This window comes from Phascolarctos cinereus, unplaced genomic scaffold (genome assembly GCF_003287225.1).
Source record: "Phascolarctos cinereus isolate Bilbo 61053 unplaced genomic scaffold, phaCin_HiC Scaffold_7;HRSCAF=346, whole genome shotgun sequence".
In the NCBI taxonomy this organism is placed as follows: domain Eukaryota; kingdom Metazoa; phylum Chordata; class Mammalia; order Diprotodontia; family Phascolarctidae; genus Phascolarctos; species Phascolarctos cinereus.
The window spans coordinates 174232153-174257006 of NW_027556180.1; the positions used below are offsets into that span (position 1 = coordinate 174232153).

The following is a 24854-nucleotide window of genomic DNA, read 5'->3' on the forward strand; positions in this document are numbered from 1 at the left end:
AAAGAAAAAAGATGTTTATTTGATTTGAAGTTATAATTAAAGAAAATTTTCCAGACTGTGTAAGATCAGGCAATACACTGCAAGAAGACATATGACCCCAGCATGGCAAAATCTTACCTATAATTGGCCAAGATATGTAACTAGTAAATTATAGAATTATAAATACAAGGAAAATTTCTTCAAGAAATACAAAATAAATTGATATTTAAAGTTGTCAGTGTGACATTGGACTCTTTGAGAGGAACAAAGAAATACATTTATTTTTCCAAATCACAAATCTTTCAAGCATTTAATTCAAGAAATATTTATTAAGTGCCTACTATATGCAAGGCACTGTGATAGTGCTAAAAATACAAAGCAAACAAAAGAAAGCATTTTGGAATGTGGGTAGTGATCAGATTTCAAAGTATTAGCGTACCATATTTGGGTATCTGATTATTCATATTTTCAGCAGGTCAGAAAAATAAAATTAGAAGTTTAGAAGATTTTATTGACAAGAAAGTTATGAATCAGTGGGATTGACGACAATATATTTCCAAAGGGAATTTAAGTTCAGATATGTGGTCTCATATGGAGGTGAAAGTATAAACCTGAACACAAATGACTTACAAGTGTTTATACAACCTTTACTCCCATGTAGTCTTATAAAACTGAATTGTGAAGTTCTGGATTGAGCTGAGAAGTTTAATGATGTTTCCATCATTATGGAAATATCATAATAAATCTATTCTATAGTAACCTAATTAAATTTATTCTTCTTGGTTTGGAATTTTGTGCTTGGGCCAGTCTCTTTGGGGAATCCAAGAGGGGTTGGGTAGACTTTGCTTTGTTCTGTGCCTTCTGTCATCTGGATATCACTACCCTGACTGCCTTGATGGTATAGCTATTATTAGGTCTCACCCCTGCCTCAATCTCTGACTTCTTTAACCCCAATTTACAAAATATTTGTGTACTCAAATTGATATGACTATACAAGGGCTTTAGGATCAAAGAGAGATGCAGAAGTCATCTAGTTTTATCCCCTTATTTCACAAAGGAGGAAACTGAAAGAAGTAGTTAAATGACTTACCCAAGGTCATGTAGGCAGTACATAGTAGAGCTTGGATTAAAATTCTGAACTTCTTGAGTAAAAATCCAATATTCTTTCTATTATAATAATAAATCCTTCAGGAACATTTTAGTCTCTGTGGTTTTCAGATGTGATTAAAATTGGACCAGTGTACCATATATGGTTTTTAAAAAATTTCATAGACAGTCTTATTTAGTAGCTGTACTAATATGTACATAATTATACTCATAATATTATTATTTTGTAGGCTAGGAAGCTGAGGCACAAATATAATAACTTACTTGACCAAGTATATTGGAGCAACAATGAGAAGAAAATTCCTGGTTTCTATGCCTCAGTCTAATAAGTCAAGTTCATTCATAAGGGCAGAGACACTAAGTACCATTAATTATTAGTCTTTTTAATAACAGTATTATATGAGCATTATAATCATTGGAGACCAATTCTACCACTAGATTATTTAGAGCATGCTTTCTTAGGTTCTATTGTTTGGTGGATGTTAAGAATGGATTTATGAGGATAAAATGAGATAAAATTTGCAAAGCACTTTGCAAACCCGAAAGTGCTGTAGCTATTATTATTATTATTATTATTATTATTATTATTATCACTATCATCATCATTATCATAATCAACATCATCATTGTCATTATCATTATTATCCACACTGTATCATATTTCCATGCGGAAGGTTAGAGAGGTTCTTTCCATCTTCTTCTTATAGTCATTGTTAAATTTCTCATTCTGAGCCACAGTGAAGTGATTTTTCCAATCTCCAACGATTCCTATAAAAAGGAAGAGCCAAAGTTTTAGTTCTATAAACTAGTATATAAAGTTATATAAACTAGTAGGATGCCCCAGAGGAATTCCTTTTATTTTAGAACCAACCCCAAGTCATATGACAAGCAGATATTAGGTAAGTGGAATATATGATTTCATCACCACTGAAAACTTAAATTCTGTTGTAGGAAGGAATATATAAATTAAAGAAATGAGTGGAGAAGTGGATAAATAAACTAAATACCCACCCTTTCTCATGAAGGGGGAAATGGATTGGTCCATAATAGTTTTGGGCACTGTGGAACGGTTTATCATGGGATTTTCTTTCATTTTTTCAAATGATGTTTCCTGTACAATTTTATCCAGTATCATTTCATCCAGGTTCTTCCCCATGAACATCATCACCTTTCGAATTTCACGCTTTGGATTCTGTGGCAGGACAACACAATGTTAGAAAGACCTATATGGGCAATAAAATTATGATTTGGAAATGTCTGTGGTAGAGGCAACACATTAATAGATAAAGGCATAATGGGAAATACAGTGACAATTTTGTATGTACCTTACAATATTATAAGCCCTAAGAGTGAAGAGACTAGGTTTTATTTAATCTTTGATTTCTCTCTCAGAATGCATTGCTCATAACAGCTGCTTAATAAATGTTGGTTGAAGTAGAGAAGACTAGAGGACCAAAAGGATAAGTTCTAAGGTGTGACCCTGATGAATTTCTGGGAAACACACATAGCCATTCCTTCATGATCTCTTAATTAGAGTATAGACATGATTTGGCTCTGCTGCTCAGAATCCTCAAGATTCTTGCAAGAATTTTCAATAAGAGGCTGTGCCTCTCAATTCCTCACTCACCTCTTTCATGTCCTCATAAAAAAGGAAGAGAATTTGGTGTTTATCTTTTGCCTTCCACCATCCTTTAACATGGTCATACCAGGAGCCACAGCTCACTGAAATAGAAAGGAAACATAACAATCTAAGTGAGGATGTATATGAACCTACAAATGAGCAATATTTGCTTATTTTATGCTCTGATATGGTATGCCAAAGTGAATCTGGGTCACTTGGGGATCCTAATTCTCAATGTGAGGTTCCCAGGGGCCAACAGAGATTGAACAAGGGGCCTGAACTGAAGATAGCACAGACCTGACCAAGTAGTTGATGCTATCACTCTCTGCTTGGAGGCAGTGAATTATAGTTCTCAAGTACTCATCATCCTCTGAAATCTAGACTAAGTGGGGAAACAGGAGAATAAACCACCCAAGCCAGAAGATAGACAAATGTACTGTTGAGGTATCAACTTAGGAAGGAACAAGATCAAACCACAGAGACAGACCAAGAATAGAAGAGGAAATGAGAATAAAACCAGATTAGAAGGTATATCATTAGGATTAGCTCACAGTTGTATGAAGCTTTAAGGTTTGCAAAACTGCTTTAGTTTATATGACCCAAAAGCTCTGTTTGAGGTAGGGGCAATTATTATGCCTAATTTTCAGATGAGCGATCTGACTCTCAGACATGTTAAGTGATTTGCTCTGGATCTCACAGTTAAGGAAATGTCTTGAGTGGGATTCAACAAGGTCTTCCTGTGAAACCTGGACAGTATACCAGTGCCATGCCAGGAAACTGAATCGCTTCCATTTGAATTGTCTTAGGAAGATTCTGAAGATCACCTGGCAGGACAGGATACTAGACACTGAGATCCTTTCTCCAATTAAACTGCCAAGCATTCAAACTGTACTGCAGAAAGCACAACTCTGATGGGTTGGCCACGTCGAATGCAAAATGTCTGCTAGCCAAAAAGACTATTTGATGGAGAACTCACACAGCAAGTGCTCACATGGTAGTCAAAAGAAGCAATGCAAGGACACTCTCAAGGTCTCTCTTAAGAACTCTGGAATTGATTATGTGATATGGGAGCTACCGGCACAGGACCACCCAGCATGGCATGCCCACCTCAGAGAAGTGCTGTGCTCCATGAGCAAAGCAGAATTGAAGTAGCTCTAAAGAAACGTGAGATACACAAATTTAGAGAATCCCCCCCCAAATGTTCACATAGACTATTTGTGCCTGACCTGTGGTAGAACATTCTGAGCTCTTTTTGATCTGATCAGCCACGGTAGGATGTGCTGTACCTTGACTCCAATGTAGTGATGTCATTTTGATCCTCTTTGGGGATGAAGGACAAAGAGCAAACCAATCCTCACTCCAAGTCTAGTATTTTATCCACTATGCTATTTTACTCAGGGCCGCTAGGTGGCGCAGTGGATAAAGCACCAGACCTGGTGTCTGGTAGACTCATCTTCCTCAGCCCAAATCTGGCCTCAGACACTTACTAGCTCATTCACCCTGGGGAAATCATTTAACCCTGTTTGGCTCAGTTTCCTTAGCTGTAAAATGAGCTGGAGAAGGAAATGGCAAGCCACCCCAGTATCTTTTCTAAGAAAATTACAAATGGGGTCTTGAAGAGCTGGATATGACAGGAAAAACAACTGAAAAGGCCATTCTATCTCTTTAAGTCAGAAACAAGGTCAAATAGGGAAAAGAAGACATCTGGATAGGGTCATAATTATCAAGTACATTGGAGAGGAGGAGTATTCTTTTCTGTCACATACACACAAGTTAGAAAAAACAATTGAAGCAACAATAGAAAAATTAACTGCTTTCATTACTTTGTCCAGGAATGAATTAGAATAAAAAATGTGATCACAGGAGAAAAGAACACAAAGTTTGTATATTTTCTAGTACATTGTATGCTGTAGTGTGCACCTAGTACATACATCTTCCTCAGTTTCTTAGCTGAATCATTATCCGTGTCTCACCTCCCAACTATCAATATACCACAGTTATAACCTTTCTTTCTTTTTTTAAAAATAATATTTCTTTCTACACCCCTCTTTTGCTGATCCATTTACCTCATGCAGCCTTCTCACCATGGAACATCTCTTTTACTCCCTTCTCGCACACGTGAGTTTTCATAGTGCCTTCAATTTGGAGAGAGGTCCTGGTGGGCCAACCTTTATTGCCCCTCCATACTTCAACACCATTCCCTCTCCTCCCTCAACTTTTTGTATGTTGTTTTTTCCCACTGGAAACAGGGACTGTTCCCTTGGGAACAGGGACTAGCTTCCTTTTTGCTTGTATTTGTATCCCCAATACCTTAGCATAGTCCCTGGCACACAATAAGCATTTATTAAATGCTTCTTGCCTTACTTTGATGAGCTTGACAGCTTCCTTCACTACCTAGATGAATCTTAGACCCACCTTTCCAATCCCAAAGTCTCTCCTGAGCTTAGTTCTATATTACCAATAGCCAGTTGGATATCTCCCAGTGGGCATTTCATAGACATCCCAACATATCCAAAATAGATCATTCCTCCTCAAAACCACATTGTTTCCAGGCTTCCCTATTTCTGTTTAAGTCATTATCTTTCCATTCACCCAGATTGACAACTTCAGAACTGTCCTCTACTATTTTCCCTCTCATCTCCTACTTCTCGTTGCTTATCAAACTTGTTTATTCTTTTTCTATAGCATCTTTCATATCCATCCTCTTCTCTCTACTCATGTGACCACCACCCTAATTCAGGCCTTTTTCACCTTTTTGTCTGGGCTATTTTAGCAGCCTCCTAATTGGTCTCCTTGCCTCATATTTCTTACCTCTCAGTCTCTCAGTTAATAAGCATTTATTAAGCACCTATTATATTCCAGGTACTGTACTAAGGTCAGGGATACAAAGAAAGGCAAAAGGCAGTTTGTACTCTTGAGGAGCTCACAACTGGGGGAGACAACAAGCAAACAGTTATGCCAAAACCAGCTATGTGCAGGATAAAAAGGAAATAATTAACACAGGAAAGGCACTAGAATTAAGAAGGATTGGGAAAGGCTTCCTATAGAAATTAAGATATTAGTTTGGACTTGAAGGAAGCAGGGAAGTCAAGAGGTAGAGAAAAGGAGAGTGTCCCAGGCATGGGGAAGAGCCACAGAACATGTCTAGAGCTAAGAGATGGAGGTCTTGTTTGTGGAACAGCAATGAGGCCAGTATCACCAGACTGAAGTAGTGGGATGTGAGGTTTTTCTGGCTCTGTGTCAACCTTTGATCTACTGTGGTATTTACCTGCCAATGTACTTTCTAGCTGACATTTATCCGCTGGTGACTGTCTATTATTTAGGTCTGGTCATTCAGGCAGTTAATAATAATGATGATGATAATGATAATAGCTAGTGTTTAGTGCTTTAAGATTTGCAAAGCTCTTTACATCTGTTAACCCATTTGATTCTCACAACAAGACACTATTATTAGCAGTCAAGACTAATGTTTACTAAGGCCTGCTATTTGTTAGGCATTGGTCTAAGAACTGGAGATTCAAGAAAGATAAGTAGTTCTTGCTTTCATGGAGCTTACAGTATAATGCAAACAACAATGTGCACTCTACATATAGGATAAATTAGAAATAATTAACAGAAGTAAGGTGCTTGGATTCAAAGGGATGAAGAAAGGCTTCTTACAGAAGGTGGGATTTTTTTCTGGGACTTGAAGGAAGCCAGGGAAGCTGGGAGGTGGAAATGAGGAGAAAGAACATTCTAGGAATGAAGAAAATGCTTGGAATTGGGAGATAGAGTGCTGCGTGTAATGAAGAGCAAGAAGACCATGGATTGTAGAGTACATGGAAGGGTGTAAGATGAAAGAATATGAAAAAAGAGGTAATGTTAATTATGAAGGGCTTTGAAAGTCAAAGAGAGTTGATCCTAGAGATGACAAAGAACCATTGAAGTTTACTGAGTAGGGTATGACATGGGTAGTCCTATGCTTTAGGAAGAACACTTCAATGGTTGAATGATTCATGGAATGGAGTGGGGAGAGACTGAGATCAACCAGTAGGCTATTGTACTGGTCTAACCATAAGGTGATAAGGGCTTGCACCAGGTTGCAGAGAAAAAAAGCATGCACAAGCTGTTACAAATGTAAATTGACAGGCCTTGGCAACAGATTGGATGTGGGAAGAGAGTGAGGAGTCAAGGATGACACCTTGGTTTTGAGACTGAAGATTGGGAGAATGGCAGTACCCTTAACACTATTAGGGAAGTTAGGAGGAGGGGACAGTTTTTTGGGAAAGATAATGAGTTTAGTTTTGGACATGTTGAGTTTAAAATGTCTATAGGACTTCCAGTTTGAGATGTCTAATAGGCAGTTGGAGGTGGGACACAAGAGCCAGCAGACAGATGAAGGCTGGAGAAGTAGATTTGAGAATTATCACCATAGAGATGGCAATTGAATCCCCATTTTTTTTTTAACAAATGAGGTAACTGAGACACACAGAATCTAAATGACTTGCCCAGGGTCTGAGGGCTAGTAAGTGTCTGAGTCAGTATTTGAATTCAGGACTCTGACTCCAAGTACTGGGCTCTTTCTACTTTCAGTGGTTGTCTATCTTTGGCAACAGATCTTGGGAAGTGAAACAAGTCTGTCCATAACTCAATATGCATGTGCACTAACCATTAAAAGATTTAGTATGCTAAATAAGCAAACATACATTCTACAAAAAAAAAAATCTACTAAATATATCTATGTATATATATTCACACACACATAAATTTCTGCTTCTGTTGGGTATTGTTATGATTAATAAACTGATATAATATATTTACACAAAATTGAAAAAATAAAAATGTCCATTGAAAAGTATTATTAAACTTCTAGTTGATTTTTGTCAACATGTATTTACTCAATGCATGGATGCTAATGCTATGACTATCATGTGGGGGTCCACAAAATGTTTGGGTCATAAAAGGTCCTAATTCTTGAAAAGTCTAGGAACTGCATCTCTCCATTTTGTTCATGAGGACAGTATGAAAAACTTACCAAAGGCCTTGTTGAAATCTAGCAATACCATGTTTAAGGCATTCCCTTGAATCAGTGCAATAACCATGATAAAATAATTATGCATTTAGTCTGGTTTAATCTTGCATGATGTGTTTTTGAATTTTGCTAGGAACTGAAATCAAGCTCTCTCTCATCACCCAATGAATTAGTAGAATATATGTTTCCAGTTTTTATATGTGTATAAACTTATTTATATATGTACATATATACACATATGTATATACATATATGTATCTATCTATTGCTTTATTTAGCAAGATCCCTAGATAAAAAACTGACTTGTTACACATGCTATTTCCAACTCTAATAGTGATCTATGTAGCTGTTCTCCATAAGAATTGAGTTATTTTTCTAGAACAGTTATGGTCAGTGGCATAAATACAGAAATTAAAACATAATAAATTGCTTCTGTTTTAGAAGAATAAAGATTGTGTATAGAAAGAAGGTACTTTTCAAAGTTGTTACAAAATAATGGAAGTTATTGGATTGTCTAAGATATTTATCCTTTCCCAAATTTAATTTAAAAGCTGTCATTTTTGATAACACTATAATTACCAAGATGTGAAAACTTCTATTTGGTAAATTTGTTTAATTTGAATATGAGAAACCAATTGCTTTAAATTTAATAACACGTTTCCTCTTGGTCTAACACTACACATGACCCAGAATGTGAATTATAAACTTCAGAAAGCCAGGCCTTTGGTAATCATGCTATTATAATAAGATTTTTTCTTCCATAGCATATTCTAATATAGTTCTAAATGTCCCAAGGGTCTACAATTTCAACCTCAAACTAGGTTCTTTACCATTCTGACAGCTCATACCATCTGGAAAATTTTACCTAATCTCATCTTAAATTTTCACTTGGAAATTTCATTTTACATCTCATTGTTATATCCCCATACTGTCTTGAATCAATAATTTCATGCTGTTACTACTTGAATACTAAGTTTGTTTCATAAATTTTTTCCAAGTCCTTGCTCAATTCATGCTCTGTTTTTCAAATCTTTGTGTCCTGGTTTACTCTGAAGCAGTTGTGGTATATATAGTAGGGAGAACTCTGGATTTGGAGTCTGAAGAGCCTGAATAGACTGATTTGCTACCTCATCTTGAGCAAGTCATCCAATTTCTCTGCTGTTCAGTTTATTGCCCTGTCTGTAAAATGAGAATCAACACTTGTGCTCTAGCTGCTTGCATGTTGTCTTACCCCATTACATTGTGAGCTTGTTCAGAGAGGGACTATCTTTTGCCTTAATATCACCAGTGCTTAGCACAGTGCCTGGCACATAGCAGATGCTCAAAAAAAGGCTTATTGACTGGCTAACAACATCGTTTCAAGGACAGTACATTGTATTTATTTATTTATTTTTGGGAAGGCAATTGGGGTTAAGTGACTTGCCCGAGGTCACACAGCTAGTGAATATCATGTGTCTGAGGCTGGATTTGAACTAAGGTCCTCCTGACTCCAGGCTGATGCTGTATCCACTGCGCCACCTAGCTGCCCCCCAAGGATAGTACATTCTTAAAAAAACTATAAAGGACCAGATGAATTTGAACTGTTACTGTTACTAGCCTCCCTCAATTCCATTATGTCTCTGTCTCTGTCTTTCTGTGTCTCTGCCTGTATGTCTCTCTCCAACAACAAGAATCTGTATGGAGAGGAGAGGACAGAGTAGAATTACATTTTAAGCAAATATAGTCACATAGGTAAGTCCAGGAACAAGAGGAGAGAACATTTAGGTGAAGATCAATGGAAGAAGAAATAGAAGTGGCATCATAGGATACTATACACCATGTGAACAAAAAGAGTCAACAGATAAAGAATTTAGGAAACTGATCACTAGCTAGGTGCAGAGATGTGATACTGTAGAAATGGAGGACTTTAATTTGCTGACTTTGAAAGCAGATCAGCTAATAATTTATTATCTTAATTTAATCATAATTTCACCCTTCAAAAGGTTTAGGAATCAACAAAGAGAAATCCTTTTCTGGATTTGATTCCTACCAACAATGAGGAGTCTAATGTTTGGGTGGAATTGATGGAAGCTTTATAGGACAGTGACCTTTCCAGCTTACAGTCTGTATAAGAGAAGAAAGTTAGGTACAACCTGACACGAACCTTTGACTTTGAGAGAGCAGATTTCAAAGGGTTCAGAGAAAGGATAGCTAAAATCTGATGGACAGTCTACTGAAGAACAAGGGAAAACTCTTAAGAATAATTTTGAAGACTGAGGAACACTTCTGATATGTAGGAAAAAGGGAATTGTCTAAAGAGAACAAAGTGTGGTGAATGCATGACCTGACATAGTAATTGGTTCAATTTATCACCATTGTAGAAACAATAGAATACAACCTCAAAGCCCATGTCCTATTGGTAATAATAAAAATAAAAATAGCTAGCACTTTATATATGTCACCTCATTTGATCTTTATAACAACCTTGTGAGGTAAGCAGCATTATTTTCTTCATTTTACAGACTTAGAAATTAAGACTAGGAGAAGTTAAGTGACTTGCCCAGGGTCATACCACTAGTAAGTATCTGAGGTAAGTATGGGAATTTAGGTCTTCCTAACTTCAGCTCTAGCACTGTATTCACTGTGCTGTCTAGCAAGAGCATCTATGTATATAAAGGATGGCACACTGAAAATCCTAGTTTTCTGTCTGTTTATTGTCAAAGGTATGGGTAGGGACTGATGAATCAGAACCTGCCTTCTCATTTGGGAAAAGTAATTTTCATGCACCACACACACACACACACACACACACACACACACACACACACAAGAATGTCCTTTACAGGGTTTTTTTTTTGTTGTTTTTTGTTTTGGCAAAAAATTAGGTCAGTAGTCAAAGTGTTCTTTATGGAAACATACTAATTAACATAATATCCTAGGCTGATGGTGTCATACTGTTGAGGAAATATGATATACACATACCTTATTAATAAATTAGTTTTGAAGCTTGTAGCTGACTGTTGTGACTGACTAGAGAGGTAGAGCAGCAGTATAAGATAGGTGATAAAATATTAGATTAGGTTAAGACTAGGCCTTGTGTGTGTGTGTGAATGTGTGTGTGTGAGAGAGAGAGAGAGAGAAAGAGAGAGAGAGTGTACAATGTGGATGCAAAGGGGACTCACTAGCCAACTTAAATTTTTTAAAAGATATGCATAGAGATGGAAGCAAGGACAGGTAATGGAGAATCAGTGCCAGTAGTGCTTCCACGCAAAGAAGAGTCTTTAAAGCTCTATTGGGCAAAAGAGGATGATCAAAGAAGGATCGGATCAATGCTTGGGTTGTATGGATTATAATGATGCAAGACAGAGATAGCAGATTTGAACCACTTTCTTTGTCAAGGAGAATGAATTTTGAGTTGGAGGGGACAGAACAGTAATAGCTTATGGGTGGTTGATACCCTCTACAACTGTGGAGGGAGGAAGAGCAATAAAGCAATAACCATTAATTTCAGCAGGATTTACTCATACGATGGTATGACTATGGCCAGGATGAAATGCTTGGGAGCAAGAGCAAGAAGAGAAGAAAGATTTAGGGAAAAAGAGTGTGTACAGAAGATGTTAGTCAGGATAGCAAAGGGCTTTGAGATCATGCTTGTTGAAGGAACTAGGGATGTTTTGCTAGAAGAGAACTCTCAATAGAGGAGGATATAAAAGTATTTGAAGAGTTATCACATGAAGAGGAATACACTTGTTCTTCTTGGTCCCAGTGGTGAGAATTAGGAGCAATGGGTGGATGTTACAAAGGCAGTTTTAGATTGGACACATTTATTTTATACTTTTTATTTATTTCTTTGTATTCTAGACTGAGAATTTTCACTGGCTGTCCTCTATGGCTGGAATTATCTTTCTTATCATCTTCACCTCCTGGCTTTTCTGGCTTCCTTCAAGTTTCAGCTAAAGTCCCATTGTCTACAAGAAAACTTTCCCAGTCTTCCTTAATCTTAGTGCCCTCGCTCTGAGACTACTCCCAAATTTATCCTTTATATATGTTATGTGAATGTAGTTGTTTGCATTTTGTGTCCCCTACTGGACTGCGTGCTCCTTGAGAGCTGTAACTTTTTTTTTGTTCTTTCTTTGTATCCTTTGCACTTAGCACAATGCTAGTTAAACATTTGTTGACTGCCTAGCTTGCTGATTGTATACATGTCACCCCTTTGGTCAATAAACTCCTATAGCTCTCTATCACCTCAAGAATCAAATAGAAAACAACCTGTTTGATGTTCAAAGCTCTTTATAACTTAGTTCCCTCCTACCTTTCCAGTCTTCTTACAACTTACTCCCCATCATGTATTCTTCAATCCAGTGACACTGTCCTTGCTTTCCCATGAACAAAATGCTCCATTTTCTTAACTCTGGGGATTTTCTCTGGTGGTCCACTATGTCTGGAATGCTTTTCCTCTTCATCACTACTTACTGGCTTCCTTGGCTTCCTTTAAATCCCAACTAAATGCCCATCTTCTACAGGAAGTCTTAATTCTAGCACCTTCCCTCTGTTAATTATTTCTGTTTTATCCTGCATATGGCTTGTTTGTATATATTTGATTGTTTGTCGTTTCCCCTATTAGATTGTGAGCTCCTTGAGGGCAGGGACTATCTTTTGCCTCTTTTCATATCCCTAGCACTTAGCACAGTGCCTGGCACATAGCATATATTTAATATGATGTTGTATGTTAGATAAATAACCACTTATCTGGGACATTGTAAAGGGGATTTGGTCTTTAGGTGGAGGTTGGACTAAGGTTTATGGAATCCTTTCCAACTTTAGGATTCTAAATTCTGTGCCTTAAACAGTTGGAAAGGGGATCTGTAGGACAAAGGTAACCTGTACAAACAAGATTATTCATAGGCATATATACATAATGCAGGAAACTGGGTTAGCACAGCTTTTCATCCTGCCAGCAGCTAGGATGGGAAGATTGTGTCTCCTAGCTGTGTGATTTACCTCAGAGATAAAAAATAATTAACAGTGTTGTACTATGTTTTACAGAATAATCCACAATGTTGTGATCATGTAGGTCCATCTCAAGTCAGAGTAAAAATTAAAACAGACATTAAAGCATTCACTTACCTTTCCCATTCATGAAGTTTTCAAAATATTCTTCCCAAGTTCCTGGTTCAGGGAGTGTTTGGCTCATCCTTTGGAAATGGTAATAGGATACCATGCAGTCTTTGGCATTCCGAGCTACATAAATGATCTTGGGAAAGTGAGTATAATATATAGAAAAGATGTTAATTTTACACAGGTTGTCATATCCATCAGCAACAATTCTGTGCCAAACACTGTTATAGGCACCATGACAATCACAAGGGAAATAATAGGCACAGTTCCTAATGGGATAACATAGGACAGGACATTGTTTGTAAATACAAATGATAGAAACATAGACATAACCAATTATAGATTTTACATATAGGTCATATGATCATAGATTCAGAGCTAGAAGGGACTACAGAGGTTATATAGTCTAATCCTCTAATTTTCAAATGAGGAAACTGAGGCTAAGTGAGGTGTCCAAGTGACTTGTCCAAAGTCACAGTTAAGTGTGGCAGTCACAGTTAAGTGGCAGAGTCAGAGGTTGAACCCAGGCCTTCTAACCCCCAATTCAGTATTTTTCTAATGTATGACTGACAGAAAGGATACGCTAAGGGGAATATCAAAGAAACTGAAACCAAGTGGGGTTATTTCTGGAAGAAATAATGGAGAAAGTGAATCTTGAAGCAGAATTTTGAAGTGGGAGGGTGTAGTTTGGTAACTAGGTGGGGGAAGGGCATTATTAATGTGAAAATTATTTTGAGATGAGAAGGGATAAATCATATTTGGGTTTATTGTAAACAGATTTTCTTGTTTGACACAGAAAGCATAAACTTTTAATATCTTCATCTTAACGAGTTTAAGACTTTTCTCAGGAAAATTAACTGTTTTAGGATATGTGAAGGGTAACTAGGTGGTACAGTGGATAGAGTTCTGGGCCTGGAGTCAGGAAGACTCATCTTTGTGAGCTCAAATCTGGTCTCAGACTTTACTAGCTGTGTGACCCAGGGCAAGTCATTTAATCCTTTTTGCCTAAGTTTCTCAATCTTTAAAATGAACTGAAGAAGAAAATGGCAAAACTACTCTAGTATCTTTGCCATTAAAACCTCCAAATGGGGTCACAAACAGTTGAACATGACTGAAATGCCTGAACAACAATAAGGATATCATTAGCTCTTTGACTACCTTATCACAATGATAATTTATATTGAGCCTATAGTCCACTGAAACTCCCAATTTTTTTTTATGGTAACCTCATATTGCTAAAGTTTCTTGAGCAGATTGAAATTCTAAAGCTTTTGAAGCTATTTTGAAACATGGGCCATGGAACTCGAGTTGGAAGGGACCTCAGAAGCCATCTAGTCTGTTTCATTTTACAGATGAAGAAGATGAGGAACAGGAGTTTTAAATGACTTGCCAGAGGAGGGATTTGAATGAGAGCGGGAAACAAGAGCTAAGGAATATATATTTTGCTTATGTAGGAGGCTGATGCTGTGGTCTGTATGACTCTGTTTACACAGTAGGCTTTCTTCTGTGGGCTAGATAACAATGCTGTGGTCTACTTGCCATGGCTATGGGTGGAATGGGGCTGTTCAATTAAGTTCTGAACTTACAGTTTGTGGTGATCTGTTTTTATGCCAGTGGATCTTATCCTCTAGGCCATATCGATGGTCAGATAGAGGTCATGGTTAGTAGCAATTTGCTGTCAAAAACAGTACTATTTTTGGGGGGGGTAGTGCAGAATTGGCACTGAGATAGGTGCTCTTTATAGAATTTATTCAACATCACTTGAATGAATTTGATTATTCTTTCAGATTACCTTACATAATAGTTTCTGCTTACCTTGCAGGTGCTTTCCCAGAAGGATGGAGGCAATAGTTGGGTGGGAAGGTGTGTCTTCAGTACCCGAGGAGAGGGCATTGCATTGGCTTGGTCCACACCTGGAAATAATTCAGAATAAGACAGGGATAAACTAAGCAGATAGATTAATCATCAAAAGAGGCTGTAGAGAAAGTCCTGTCGAGCATCTCCTATTGTTCAAAATCTTTACTTTCCCTATATATTTTTGGGAGCTTTCTCCATGGAAGAATTGTTGTGGATTAGAAAATAGAACTAATAGGCAGTATCTCCTTTTTCTTTAGGACAATGAAATATTGTAATCTTAGGGAGATCCCTTCAGTTCCCAAATAAAATTTAACTGCGTCAGTCCAATAGTTGTAATGAGTGTCTTGCCGAGGGTTAGCATGTCATAGTGAATAGAGACATAGCTTCAATCAATCAGAGCACTGTTCTTGTCCTACCTTTGATCCATATCAACCGTGTGACCCTGGGCAAGTTTTGTAATTTCTCAGTGCACCAGGGACCTCTAAGAATACAAATAATAGAGTCAAAATAATATTCATTGACACCTAGAGAAATAAAATTTCAGGTGTGGTTCCCCCTTGCCCTCTAAAAAAAATGGTCTCTCATTTTTGTTTATTTTGTGTTATGCTTTTATTTATTTTATTTGTGGAGCATTTATTCAGTTTAAAGCACTACTATAAGTGTTGTAGAGGATACAAAAATGAATAAAACACAGGCCCAGCCCTTAAGGAATTCATGTCTAGTAGGAGATATGAGACATAGAGAAATAATCATAATACCGGGGAGATTATGAGAAGTGCTGTAAGAACAAGATTCTTTGGGGAAATCAGAGGAGGAAGCAACTGTTTCTGCTTTTAGGAATTAGGAAAATTTTTACATCTTCTTGCCTGTGCTGTTTCTTCTTATCTAATTGCCTGACTTTTTTTTTAACCTTCCAGGTTTTCAGTATTGCCGATTTTGCTTTGTCTTGCCTGTCAGATTGTTGTTACCCACTGTCCTTGCCTTTCTTGTGTTTGAACTTTCTGCTGTAAAAGAGAGAGGGCCAACAGCCAATCAATCAATTAACAAGTGTTCAGTGTCTAATGGGAATAATGATATATGTAATTATTTCCAACTCTCTAAAACCACAATTAATTTACAACGGTAGTTATGTGCAACATAGAGCTTAGCAAAACTTTCTTCCATAAATAACCCTTTGCAAGTTACCAATACGCCTGGCACTTGATGGAGTCAGGGAAGAATACATAAGAACAGGTAAGAGAAAGGAGAATTCAGCATTCCTGGTTCTTGGTGAGTGGTGCCTACTGACTTCCCTGAAGGCCCTACTGGCTTGGTCCTCTGCTTCATTTCTGACCCTGATGCCTCTCAGCACCTCTAATTGCTTTTTTTTTTCTTTCTGGCGACATGGGACGCTCAACCATATCTTTCCCCTTGTGCTCTCTTCCTACAACAGACATTTCATTACAATGCACTGGGAGAAAAGCCAAAGGTAGACTGCTAGAAGAAATAGAAGTCTGATCCTTGACCCCACAGGAAATGTAGTATGGCAGAGGACGAGAGAAGAGCACTGGGGTATTATTAGACTATAGATCACAATAAAGTTTTTTTAAAATTACCTTGCAAGATGTTAATTTGGCTATTTTACTCTAGTGGGTATTATTTTATGTCAATAGCATGAACAGAAGACTGGCATATCACTTGGCTAATCAGCTTTCTACCCTAGTACTTCCTGCGATAAAGCTCAAAAACTATTCATAAATGCTCAGTTAAGGCATCCACTTCTGGGTTTTTCTGGAGTAGTTGCTACCCAGTATTAATACCCGCAAGTCCTCCCTACCTCATTGTTGCATCTTTAGAGAAGTTGAGGGAAAGGTCCTTTAATTTGAAATCATTTCTCTGTAGGAAAAGTCCCATTTGCACCAAAATATTCACTGTCAAATTTCTGGTGGTAGCAAAGAACTGTATAAAGCTAGATTCCCATTGATTAAGGATGGCAAATCAATTCTGGCAAAAAAATGTAGTGGAATATTATTGTGCTGTAAGAAATGATGAACATGAAGCATACAGAGAAATACACAAAGACAATTCAGAGAGAATTAAGCAAAAGCAGTAAAACAACGCATGTGGTGACTACAGTCATGTAAATGGAAAGAAAAAACAGAAGTTAAATGCTATATAATTACAAAGACTAATGCTGTAAAATTATGAAGACTAAGCTTGGTCTTGGAGAACAGTTGGAAACAATAAACCTTCCTCTCTTCTTTGGAGAGGTGGGGGCACTACAGGTCTATGTATTACTAGATATAATCAAAATGTTGGTTGGTTTTGCTGAACTGCTTCACTTCCCCTTCCCTTTCTTTAAAAATTTTTATTACAAAGGAGGGACCATTGGGTAGGGAGGAGGAAGAGATATATTCAGATGTGATTTTGAAGTAAAAAATGAAAAACATTAATAAAAAGAAGAAATTGCACTTCTATGCAGCAAAAATATTTCTAGATAGGATCAGGCATATGGGCTGGTACTTATGGTTTGAGGCTCTAGGACTATTAGTGGTTCTTTGCCTTTGGGAGTACATAAGACTTTGGCATTACAATAACTAATCCATCTTTGATTATAGCACTCTCATTAGGGCCATCTGATGCTCCTATCCCAGGACTCCATGGCTTGGGTGTGGTATTGTTTCTTCTGCTTAGCATGTGTACAGATACTCTAGACATCTCACCAAATAGCAGCTACTTTGTAGCTACCTTGCTTTTGTTTCTCTTTGTGACATCTCCCAACCTGTCAGTGTGAGGCTATGGTTGAAAATAAAGGCAGGGGAAGAAATTTGGGCTGGGAGATTTTGATCAATAAACAGGCAGGTGGACTAGCAATCAGAAAGGATTCCAGGTACATGTGTGAACTGAAGGTCGGAGTGAAACAATGAGTTAAAAACAAGGCAGTCAAGTAGCATGGTATAATGGATACAGTGCTGGACTTGAAACCAGGAAGATTTGGGTTTGAGTCGTGCCTCAGATATGTGACCTTTGGCAAGTTAATTGATGTTTCAGCCATAGTTTCCTCCTTTGTAAAATGAGAAGATTGATCTTAATGAACTCCAAGTTTTCATATATATATATATATATGTATATGTATGTATATGCACACATGTCGTTCAGTCATTTCAGTCATGTCTGACTCTTTGTGACCCCATTTGGGGTTTTCTTGGCAAAGATACTGGAGTGGTTTGCCCTTTCCTTCTCCAGCTCATTTGACAGATGAGGAAACTGAGGCAACCAGGGTTAGGTGACATGCCCAGGGTCACATAGCTAGTGTTTAAGGCCATATTTGAACTCAGGAAGATGATTCTTCCAGCACTCTATCTGTCGCCACCTAGCTGCCTGCGCACACACACACACACACACACACACACACACACACACACACACGCACACACACACACGCACACACACACACACATATATGTATAGTTGTCTCTTCCACATCATGGGAGTTAGGAGTGCAGCTATCTGGAAAATATGCATAAAATTTTTTGGCCCTCCCTTCATAGCAGAGAAGTCTAAATTTTTATGGTATGTTGATATTATATAATAGTATACATATATTTTATGTATTTCTGAGTTTTTAAACTTTTTCTGCTGGCCTTCACATGTCATCTGTGGCTTCTGCAAGACTCCCAAAAAATTCTCATTTAATTCTTTTTGCCAACCTGCAATATACTGAAACCACAATGAGGAAAGTTGCAATGTAGAAGGGATAACTTATATGCTTTTGAGGGAAAGGGGTTTTCATTTCTTTGTATACACAGCTCCTAGAATATTGTGTGATACATGATAAGTGTTTATTTAATAAGTGTTTAATGGTTGATAAAAAGAGAAAAACATTTCCTAAGTAACTAGAGCTATGTCACGTGGAATTGGTTGACATCAAGGGGGTAGTGAATTACCATCACTGTTAAGTTTTCAAGTAAAGAATGGATGAGCCCTTGCCAGATATATTCTACAGTATATATCTATTTAGTTGAGAGTTTAACTAGATGACCTCTGAGGTCATTACTAACTCTGACTTCAGATTTAAAGTCAGGGCCTATATGCATTCTGGGAAACAGAAAAAGCAGTTAGTGAGAAACTGTATTGATAGACAAGAACAATGAAGACAGAAGTACTGAATTACAAAGCAGGTGTACAAAGTCTGAGCTGGCAGGTACCAGGAGAGCTACAAAAGACAAGGCCGGGCAGTTCAAGAGAGGCAGGAGAACAGTCAATCAATCAATCAATCAATCAAAATTTTTTGTTAAGTCATTACTATATGCCAAACACTGAGCTAAGCTCAGATATAAAGGCAAAAATAGTCTCTGCTCTCAAGGAGTTCACAGTTTAATGGGGGAGATTTGCCATTCAGTCTTTCAGTCATATCTGGCTCTTCATGACCTCATGGACTATTTTTTCAATAGGGTTTTCTTGGTCAAGATACAGGAGTGTTTTATCTTTTCCTTCTCCAGGGGATCACTTTTTTTTTTTTTGTCAGAGCTCTCCACCATGACCTGTCCATCTCAGGTAACCCTGCATGGCATAGTTCATAGTTTCATTGAGTTGACAAGGCAATGATCCAGGAAAGGCTTTTTTTCAGGCAAACAGTTGAATCATTCATTCCACCCACAATCAGTCATTCCACCCACTTAGCAACCTAGCTGCCCAAATGGGGGAGATGCTATGTAAATAACTAGCATCATACAGTTGCTATATATAGAGTAGATATGAGGTAAACTCAGGGTTAGTTAGTACAAGCTGGGGGAACCAGGAAAGACCTTCTGCAGAAGATAGGATATGAGATGAGAAAGGTCAACAAAGAGATTTTGCTTCTATAGTAAACTTTTTAGTTAGAAGCTTTTTATATTTCCTATTGGGAAAGTAACCATTTTTAATTCTTAGCTGTCTTAGAGTCTGCTGCTTGGAGCAAGAAGGCTCTACCTGGTGAGAGCAAGTGTATATTTGGAAAATTGTAGCAGACACATGCAAATACACATCTGCTTTGTGGTGTTTATCATTGTAATTAAGACTTCATACTGATCACAGGGAAGGAGAAGGAGAAAAGATAGGGAGAAAAGTGCCTACCAGAAGGTTGAGGTAAACGTGCCCACTCGATGAAAGGATGCCGGAGATGAATGACTGATCGTTGACACTTTTCCACATCTCCATTCTGTTCAATCATGTCCACAATTTCCTGAATCCAGGTTGTTCCTGATTTCCAGGTAGAAAGGATTAGAAGCAGAGAGCACGTGGAAGCACCATTTTAACTACTGTCCCTGTTTGTCTTAGACAAAGTAGACCCTGCTACATTAGCTATATCATCCTGAATTCATAACTCCATTATGTGTGGTAGATAGCTGTTCTTCCCTTTGTTGCTAAGAAATGACTGAAATTCCACTGGAAATGATGTGATAAGCCCACTGTTTTTAGAAGTAGAAGAGAATTCAAAGCTTCTGGAAGCTTTCCACTTGGGGTAGGAAAGTAGGGTGACTCGTGAACTATGAACTTACAGAGGAATATAAAATCACTCTAGAACATAGATTTAGATTTGGAAGGGACCTTAGATATTGAATTGAATTGAATTCAAACCCCTCATTTTACAAATGAAGACTGTGGCATTCTGAGAATTGAAACCATTCTCCTAAAGTCACATAGGTAGTAAGAACAGCGATTTGAACCCAGTATTCTCCAAATCCCTTTCTATTGAATTATTTGCATCCCTTTTTTGCCCCCTTTGAGGGCAAGGAATGTCATAATTAGGAGAGGGAGAAAACTGGCCAAACCATACAAAAGGAACAACTTTTGGATTTGATAAAGTGCTTTCTTTTTTCTTCTTCTTTTTTTTCTAGTGAGGCAGTTGGGGTTAAGTGACTTGCCCAGAGCCACACAGCTAGTATTATGTGTCTGAGGTGGGATTTGAACTCAAGTCCTCCTGACTCCGGGGGCAGTGCTGTAGCCACTGCACCACCTATCTGCCCCCAATAAAGTGCTTTCTTACAAACAGTTCTATGAGGTTGGAAGGGTAAACCTTAGTATTTTTATTTATCACATAAGGACACTGAGGCTTTGTGAGAATAGGAGTTATCAGAAATAAGTAAGAGGCTAAAAGATGAGATTTTTTTGGACTTTGATTATATCTCTGGAATGTATGGGCATAATAATAATAATAATAATTGGCATTTATATAGAGCTTTACATATATTATCTTGTTTGATACTCATAACAACCCTGGGAAGTAGGAGCTATTACTATCTTTATTTTACAGATGAAATAACCACTCCCTCGTGATTTAGGCCATCTCCTTGTTAGGGTCCCAATTAACTCTGCTTTGGGTTTCTCTGTCCGTATATCAACTCAGAGCCTATAGGTCTATCTGGAGGGGTATGTACCCAAACTCAACATACTCTTCTAGGCAGATCAAGCCTCACCGCTTGTCCTCTTTTTATAGAGCACAGTACAAAGGCACATTTCTATGATAGTTTGAGCCAGTCAAATCATACATGTTTGAGACTTAATCACTTATAGCCAGCGTGGTATAAATGAGCAGTAAGTAATCAAGGTATTCCCCATGACTCACCAAGGAAATACCCTCTATCATCACAACGAGCTGTTAATATTCATATCTACTCTCAGGAGATGTCACAAAAGTCTGAAAATACCCCATCTTTTAGCCTTATTGCCCAGGCTTACATCTGGGCCTCCTTTTATATGAGGTTATTCCTTGTCCCTGGTCCAATTCAGATCTCCTAATTCCGGGTCCAGCAGATTTTTCTTGAATAGACACCCCCACTAAAGTTATCCTCTGGTGTCTTGGGACAGAGTTAGAGTCAGACTAGGACAGAATCAGAACTAGGACAGGGCAAGCAGAAATGTGTCTCAGATGCTGAAATTTATAGGGGCCTCCTTAATGAATGGGGTTGTTATAAATAATTTAGTTACTGATATCAGAAGTGAAAACAACTAGGGGCACTTAGGGTTTCCAAACCACTTTTCTAATATGAGATGGTTTCTTCCTCCTTGGCCTTAATTCTGCTCTGAATACACTTAAGACTATTTTTTTTTACACTCTTCTGTTCTGAAGCACATTAAAAATGTTATAATTTATACCTGAATCTTGCAGATAAGCATTTTAGAGGCAAAGCCTCAGGAAATTTAAGCTCTGATAATCATTCACAAGTACTTTATAAGAACTTCTCTACGATTCTACTTCAGAATGTATAGCCTCATAACCTTGTGGACTAGGCTTTTTGTAAGTATACTAGTCTGATAATTAAGGCTCCCCAGGTTGGAGTTCCTGACGTACATTGAGGGGGGAATGAGAGGCTGAGGACTTGGGGCACAAATTGAGAGACATCCTCTCAGGTACTGCTAGCCCCAAGTTTCCTCATATCACTTTATTGTCAGTAACTGTCCCCATTCCCTTATCTGGTCGAGCCACCCTCCCCTCCACCAGAGCTTGATATCTCTCTTAGGATCAATGGTAACTTCGTTATTGTATCTGCTGCATATTTTCACTACATCCTATGTTCAAAGGAGACAAATGCCATGCTTCTTTCACCATCTCCCTTTTTAGCCAATGCTGGGGTGGGGGTGAATCCAGGGTCATTGTATATTCTGTAGAGGGCACAATGTAGACTCACTGGGGCCACTGTTCCCCTGGCATCACTGCATCCAGCCACAAATTGCTCATAGGAAAGCTGGTGAACCCTGGCCTCATCGTTTCCTGCTTTGTCTCCTTGATGGGACTCTCTTCAGGTTTCTTCTTCCTCACCCCAAAGCCTCAGAATTCCTAAGTCACGACTCTGAAAGGTCCCACCAAAATGGAAGGTCAGAATATCAGCTTAGGGATGGCATCTATATATTTGTTCCCTGAGGATCAGCTCTACTTAAAGTTCAGAGGACCCTATCACTGTTTACTTCAGAGTGATGAACTTTTGTAGCCACAATAATTCTTGATTGTATTAAGTTATAGAAAGCCTGTGTTCTATTTTTGGCAGAAGGAGTACTCTCATGAATGAAATCGTGGAGAGGCAGCTGGGTGGTCCTGGAATCAGGAAGACTTGAGATCAAAATCTGTGTCAGACATTAACTCACTGTGTGAACCTGTGTGACCAAGTCACTTAACTTTGGTTTCCTACTATGTGAAATGGGGACGATAATAGTATCCGCCTCACAGAGTTGTGAGGCTCAAATGGGGTGTGTGTGTGTGTGTATAAAAACTTTCTCTTTTAGCCAGCAACCCTAAGGATCTTCCTCTCCCAGTTTGATTTTTTCTTTTTTTTTTTGATTAAAGGGCCTTTCCTTGACTCACTACTTCCTGTTCTTGTTCTTGTTTTTCTTCTTCTTCCTCTTCTTCTTTTTTCTCTTCCTCCTCCTCCTCCTCTTCCTCCTCCTTTTCTTCTTCTTCTTCTTCTTCTTCTTCTTCTTCTTCTTCTTCTTCTTCTTCTTCTTCTTCTTCTTCTTCTTCTTCTTCTTCTTCTCTTCTTCTTCTTCTTCTTCTTCTTCTTCTTCTTCTTCTTCTTCTTCTTCTTCTTCTTCTTCTTCTTCTTCTTCTTCTTCTTCTTCTTCTTCTTCTTCTTCTGCCATTGGGGTTAAGTGAATTGCCCAGGGTCACACAGCTAGTATGTGTCAAGTGTTTGGTCAGAGGCCGGATTTGAAGTCAGGTCCTGACTTCAGGGCCAGTGTTCTATCCACTGCACCACCTACCTGCCACCTACCTGCTCCCCCCCACTTGCTTCTTAAAGAGGCCTATTCACTGAATAGGCGTTACATCACTCAAAATGAAAACCTGAAAAGACCTTAGCTTAAAAGGGCCAAGGTCTCCCATTGCATCCTGGGTTATCTCCAGTTGTCCTGATGAATATCTGGCCACTGGACGCAGATGGCTCAGGAGGAGAAAGTGAGGCTGGTGACCTAGCACAGCCCTCCCTCCCTCCCTCAGATCAAATCAAATCAAAATCATCTCCCTGATGTCACAGTCCTTTTTGAGAATGAAGGACAAATACAACACCAATAACCAATATGTTTTTATATGTAGGTATATATACACCCACAAATATATGGGTATGTATGTATATATGTACATATATAAGATATATATTCTATATTTGTTTTATATTTGTTACACACACACACACACACAGACATATATATATATATAACAAAGTGCTGTATATGTATTCTTCTTCTTCTTATAGATCCTTCCTTCCCTAATTGAAGGCAGCTAGGTGGGAGAAAGATAACATGTTGGAGTTGGACTACAGAAGACCTGAATTCATATCCTGCACCAAGTTCGCCTATGTGAACCTAGATAGATCACTTAATCTCTTAGCCTCAGTTTTCTCATCTGTAAAATGGGGATAATAATGGTACCTCTTTTACAGGGTTGTTGTAAGGATAAAATGAAATAATATATATTGGTAAAGTACTTTGCAAATCTCAAAGCAGTATAAAATAATTATTATATACAATTATATTTTATTATAAAGTATGAATATATTGACATAATAATCAATTATTGTATTAATATACAATGATTATAATATGCACATAATTCTTATATAAAGCACTAGCAATTATTATTAAGAGGAACTTCAGATCTTTCTAAACACACTCACCTGACTTAGGATAGGTACAGATGAGAAGATCATCATCCTTGGCCTTGAATTTCTGTATTTGGTCCCAGTTATTCACTGTTGAACTTGGCAGGAGGATCCCCTCCACTTCCCCCAAGGGTGCACGTTTCCTTCCTTCTGAAAGCAGTGGTCTTTTTGCTTCCTGGGCCATACTCTCTTTCACCTGATCTTTACATTGGCTAGAGGAGATACTGAAACTACAAAGAAAGGATGACAGTGTGTGTGCTGATTGTTACTATTTAAGATCAGAGTTCACGGACTTGCAGTTTAAGACCTTATGTAAATATAAGTTATTATTATTATTGCTACTAGACCATAGTCCTCAAGCGTCCAGTCCAGTGGAGCCTTCTTTCCCTGAGCCTTCTACTGTTGCACAGAAGTGAATAGTTTAGGAAAGACTGGCTGCTGCTGTTGGGAATTGGTGGAGACAGAGAGGGAACTGAGATGGATTTGGTGGAAGCAAAAGAACCTCAGAAAACTCTGGCCAGTATGGCAGGGGGCGGTGGGTGGACAGGCTCTGGTGAGGAAGCAAGTCACT

General features: G+C 38.1%; 1 protein-coding gene across 1 annotated transcript; it reads right to left on the reverse strand.

The window, feature by feature from the left end:
• Positions 1-149: 149 nt before the first annotated feature.
• Positions 150-24507, reverse strand: LOC110203067 (sulfotransferase 1C2-like). Its single transcript, XM_020979500.2, has 7 exons — positions 24299-24507; positions 19767-19892; positions 14631-14728; positions 12825-12951; positions 2714-2808; positions 2098-2278; positions 150-1854 (listed from the first exon to the last, which is right to left on the reverse strand). The coding sequence occupies exons 1-7, from the start codon at positions 24465-24467 to the stop codon at positions 1742-1744; spliced, it is 909 nt and encodes a 302-aa protein (XP_020835159.1). The 5' UTR covers positions 24468-24507; the 3' UTR covers positions 150-1741.
• Positions 24508-24854: the final 347 nt, after the last annotated feature.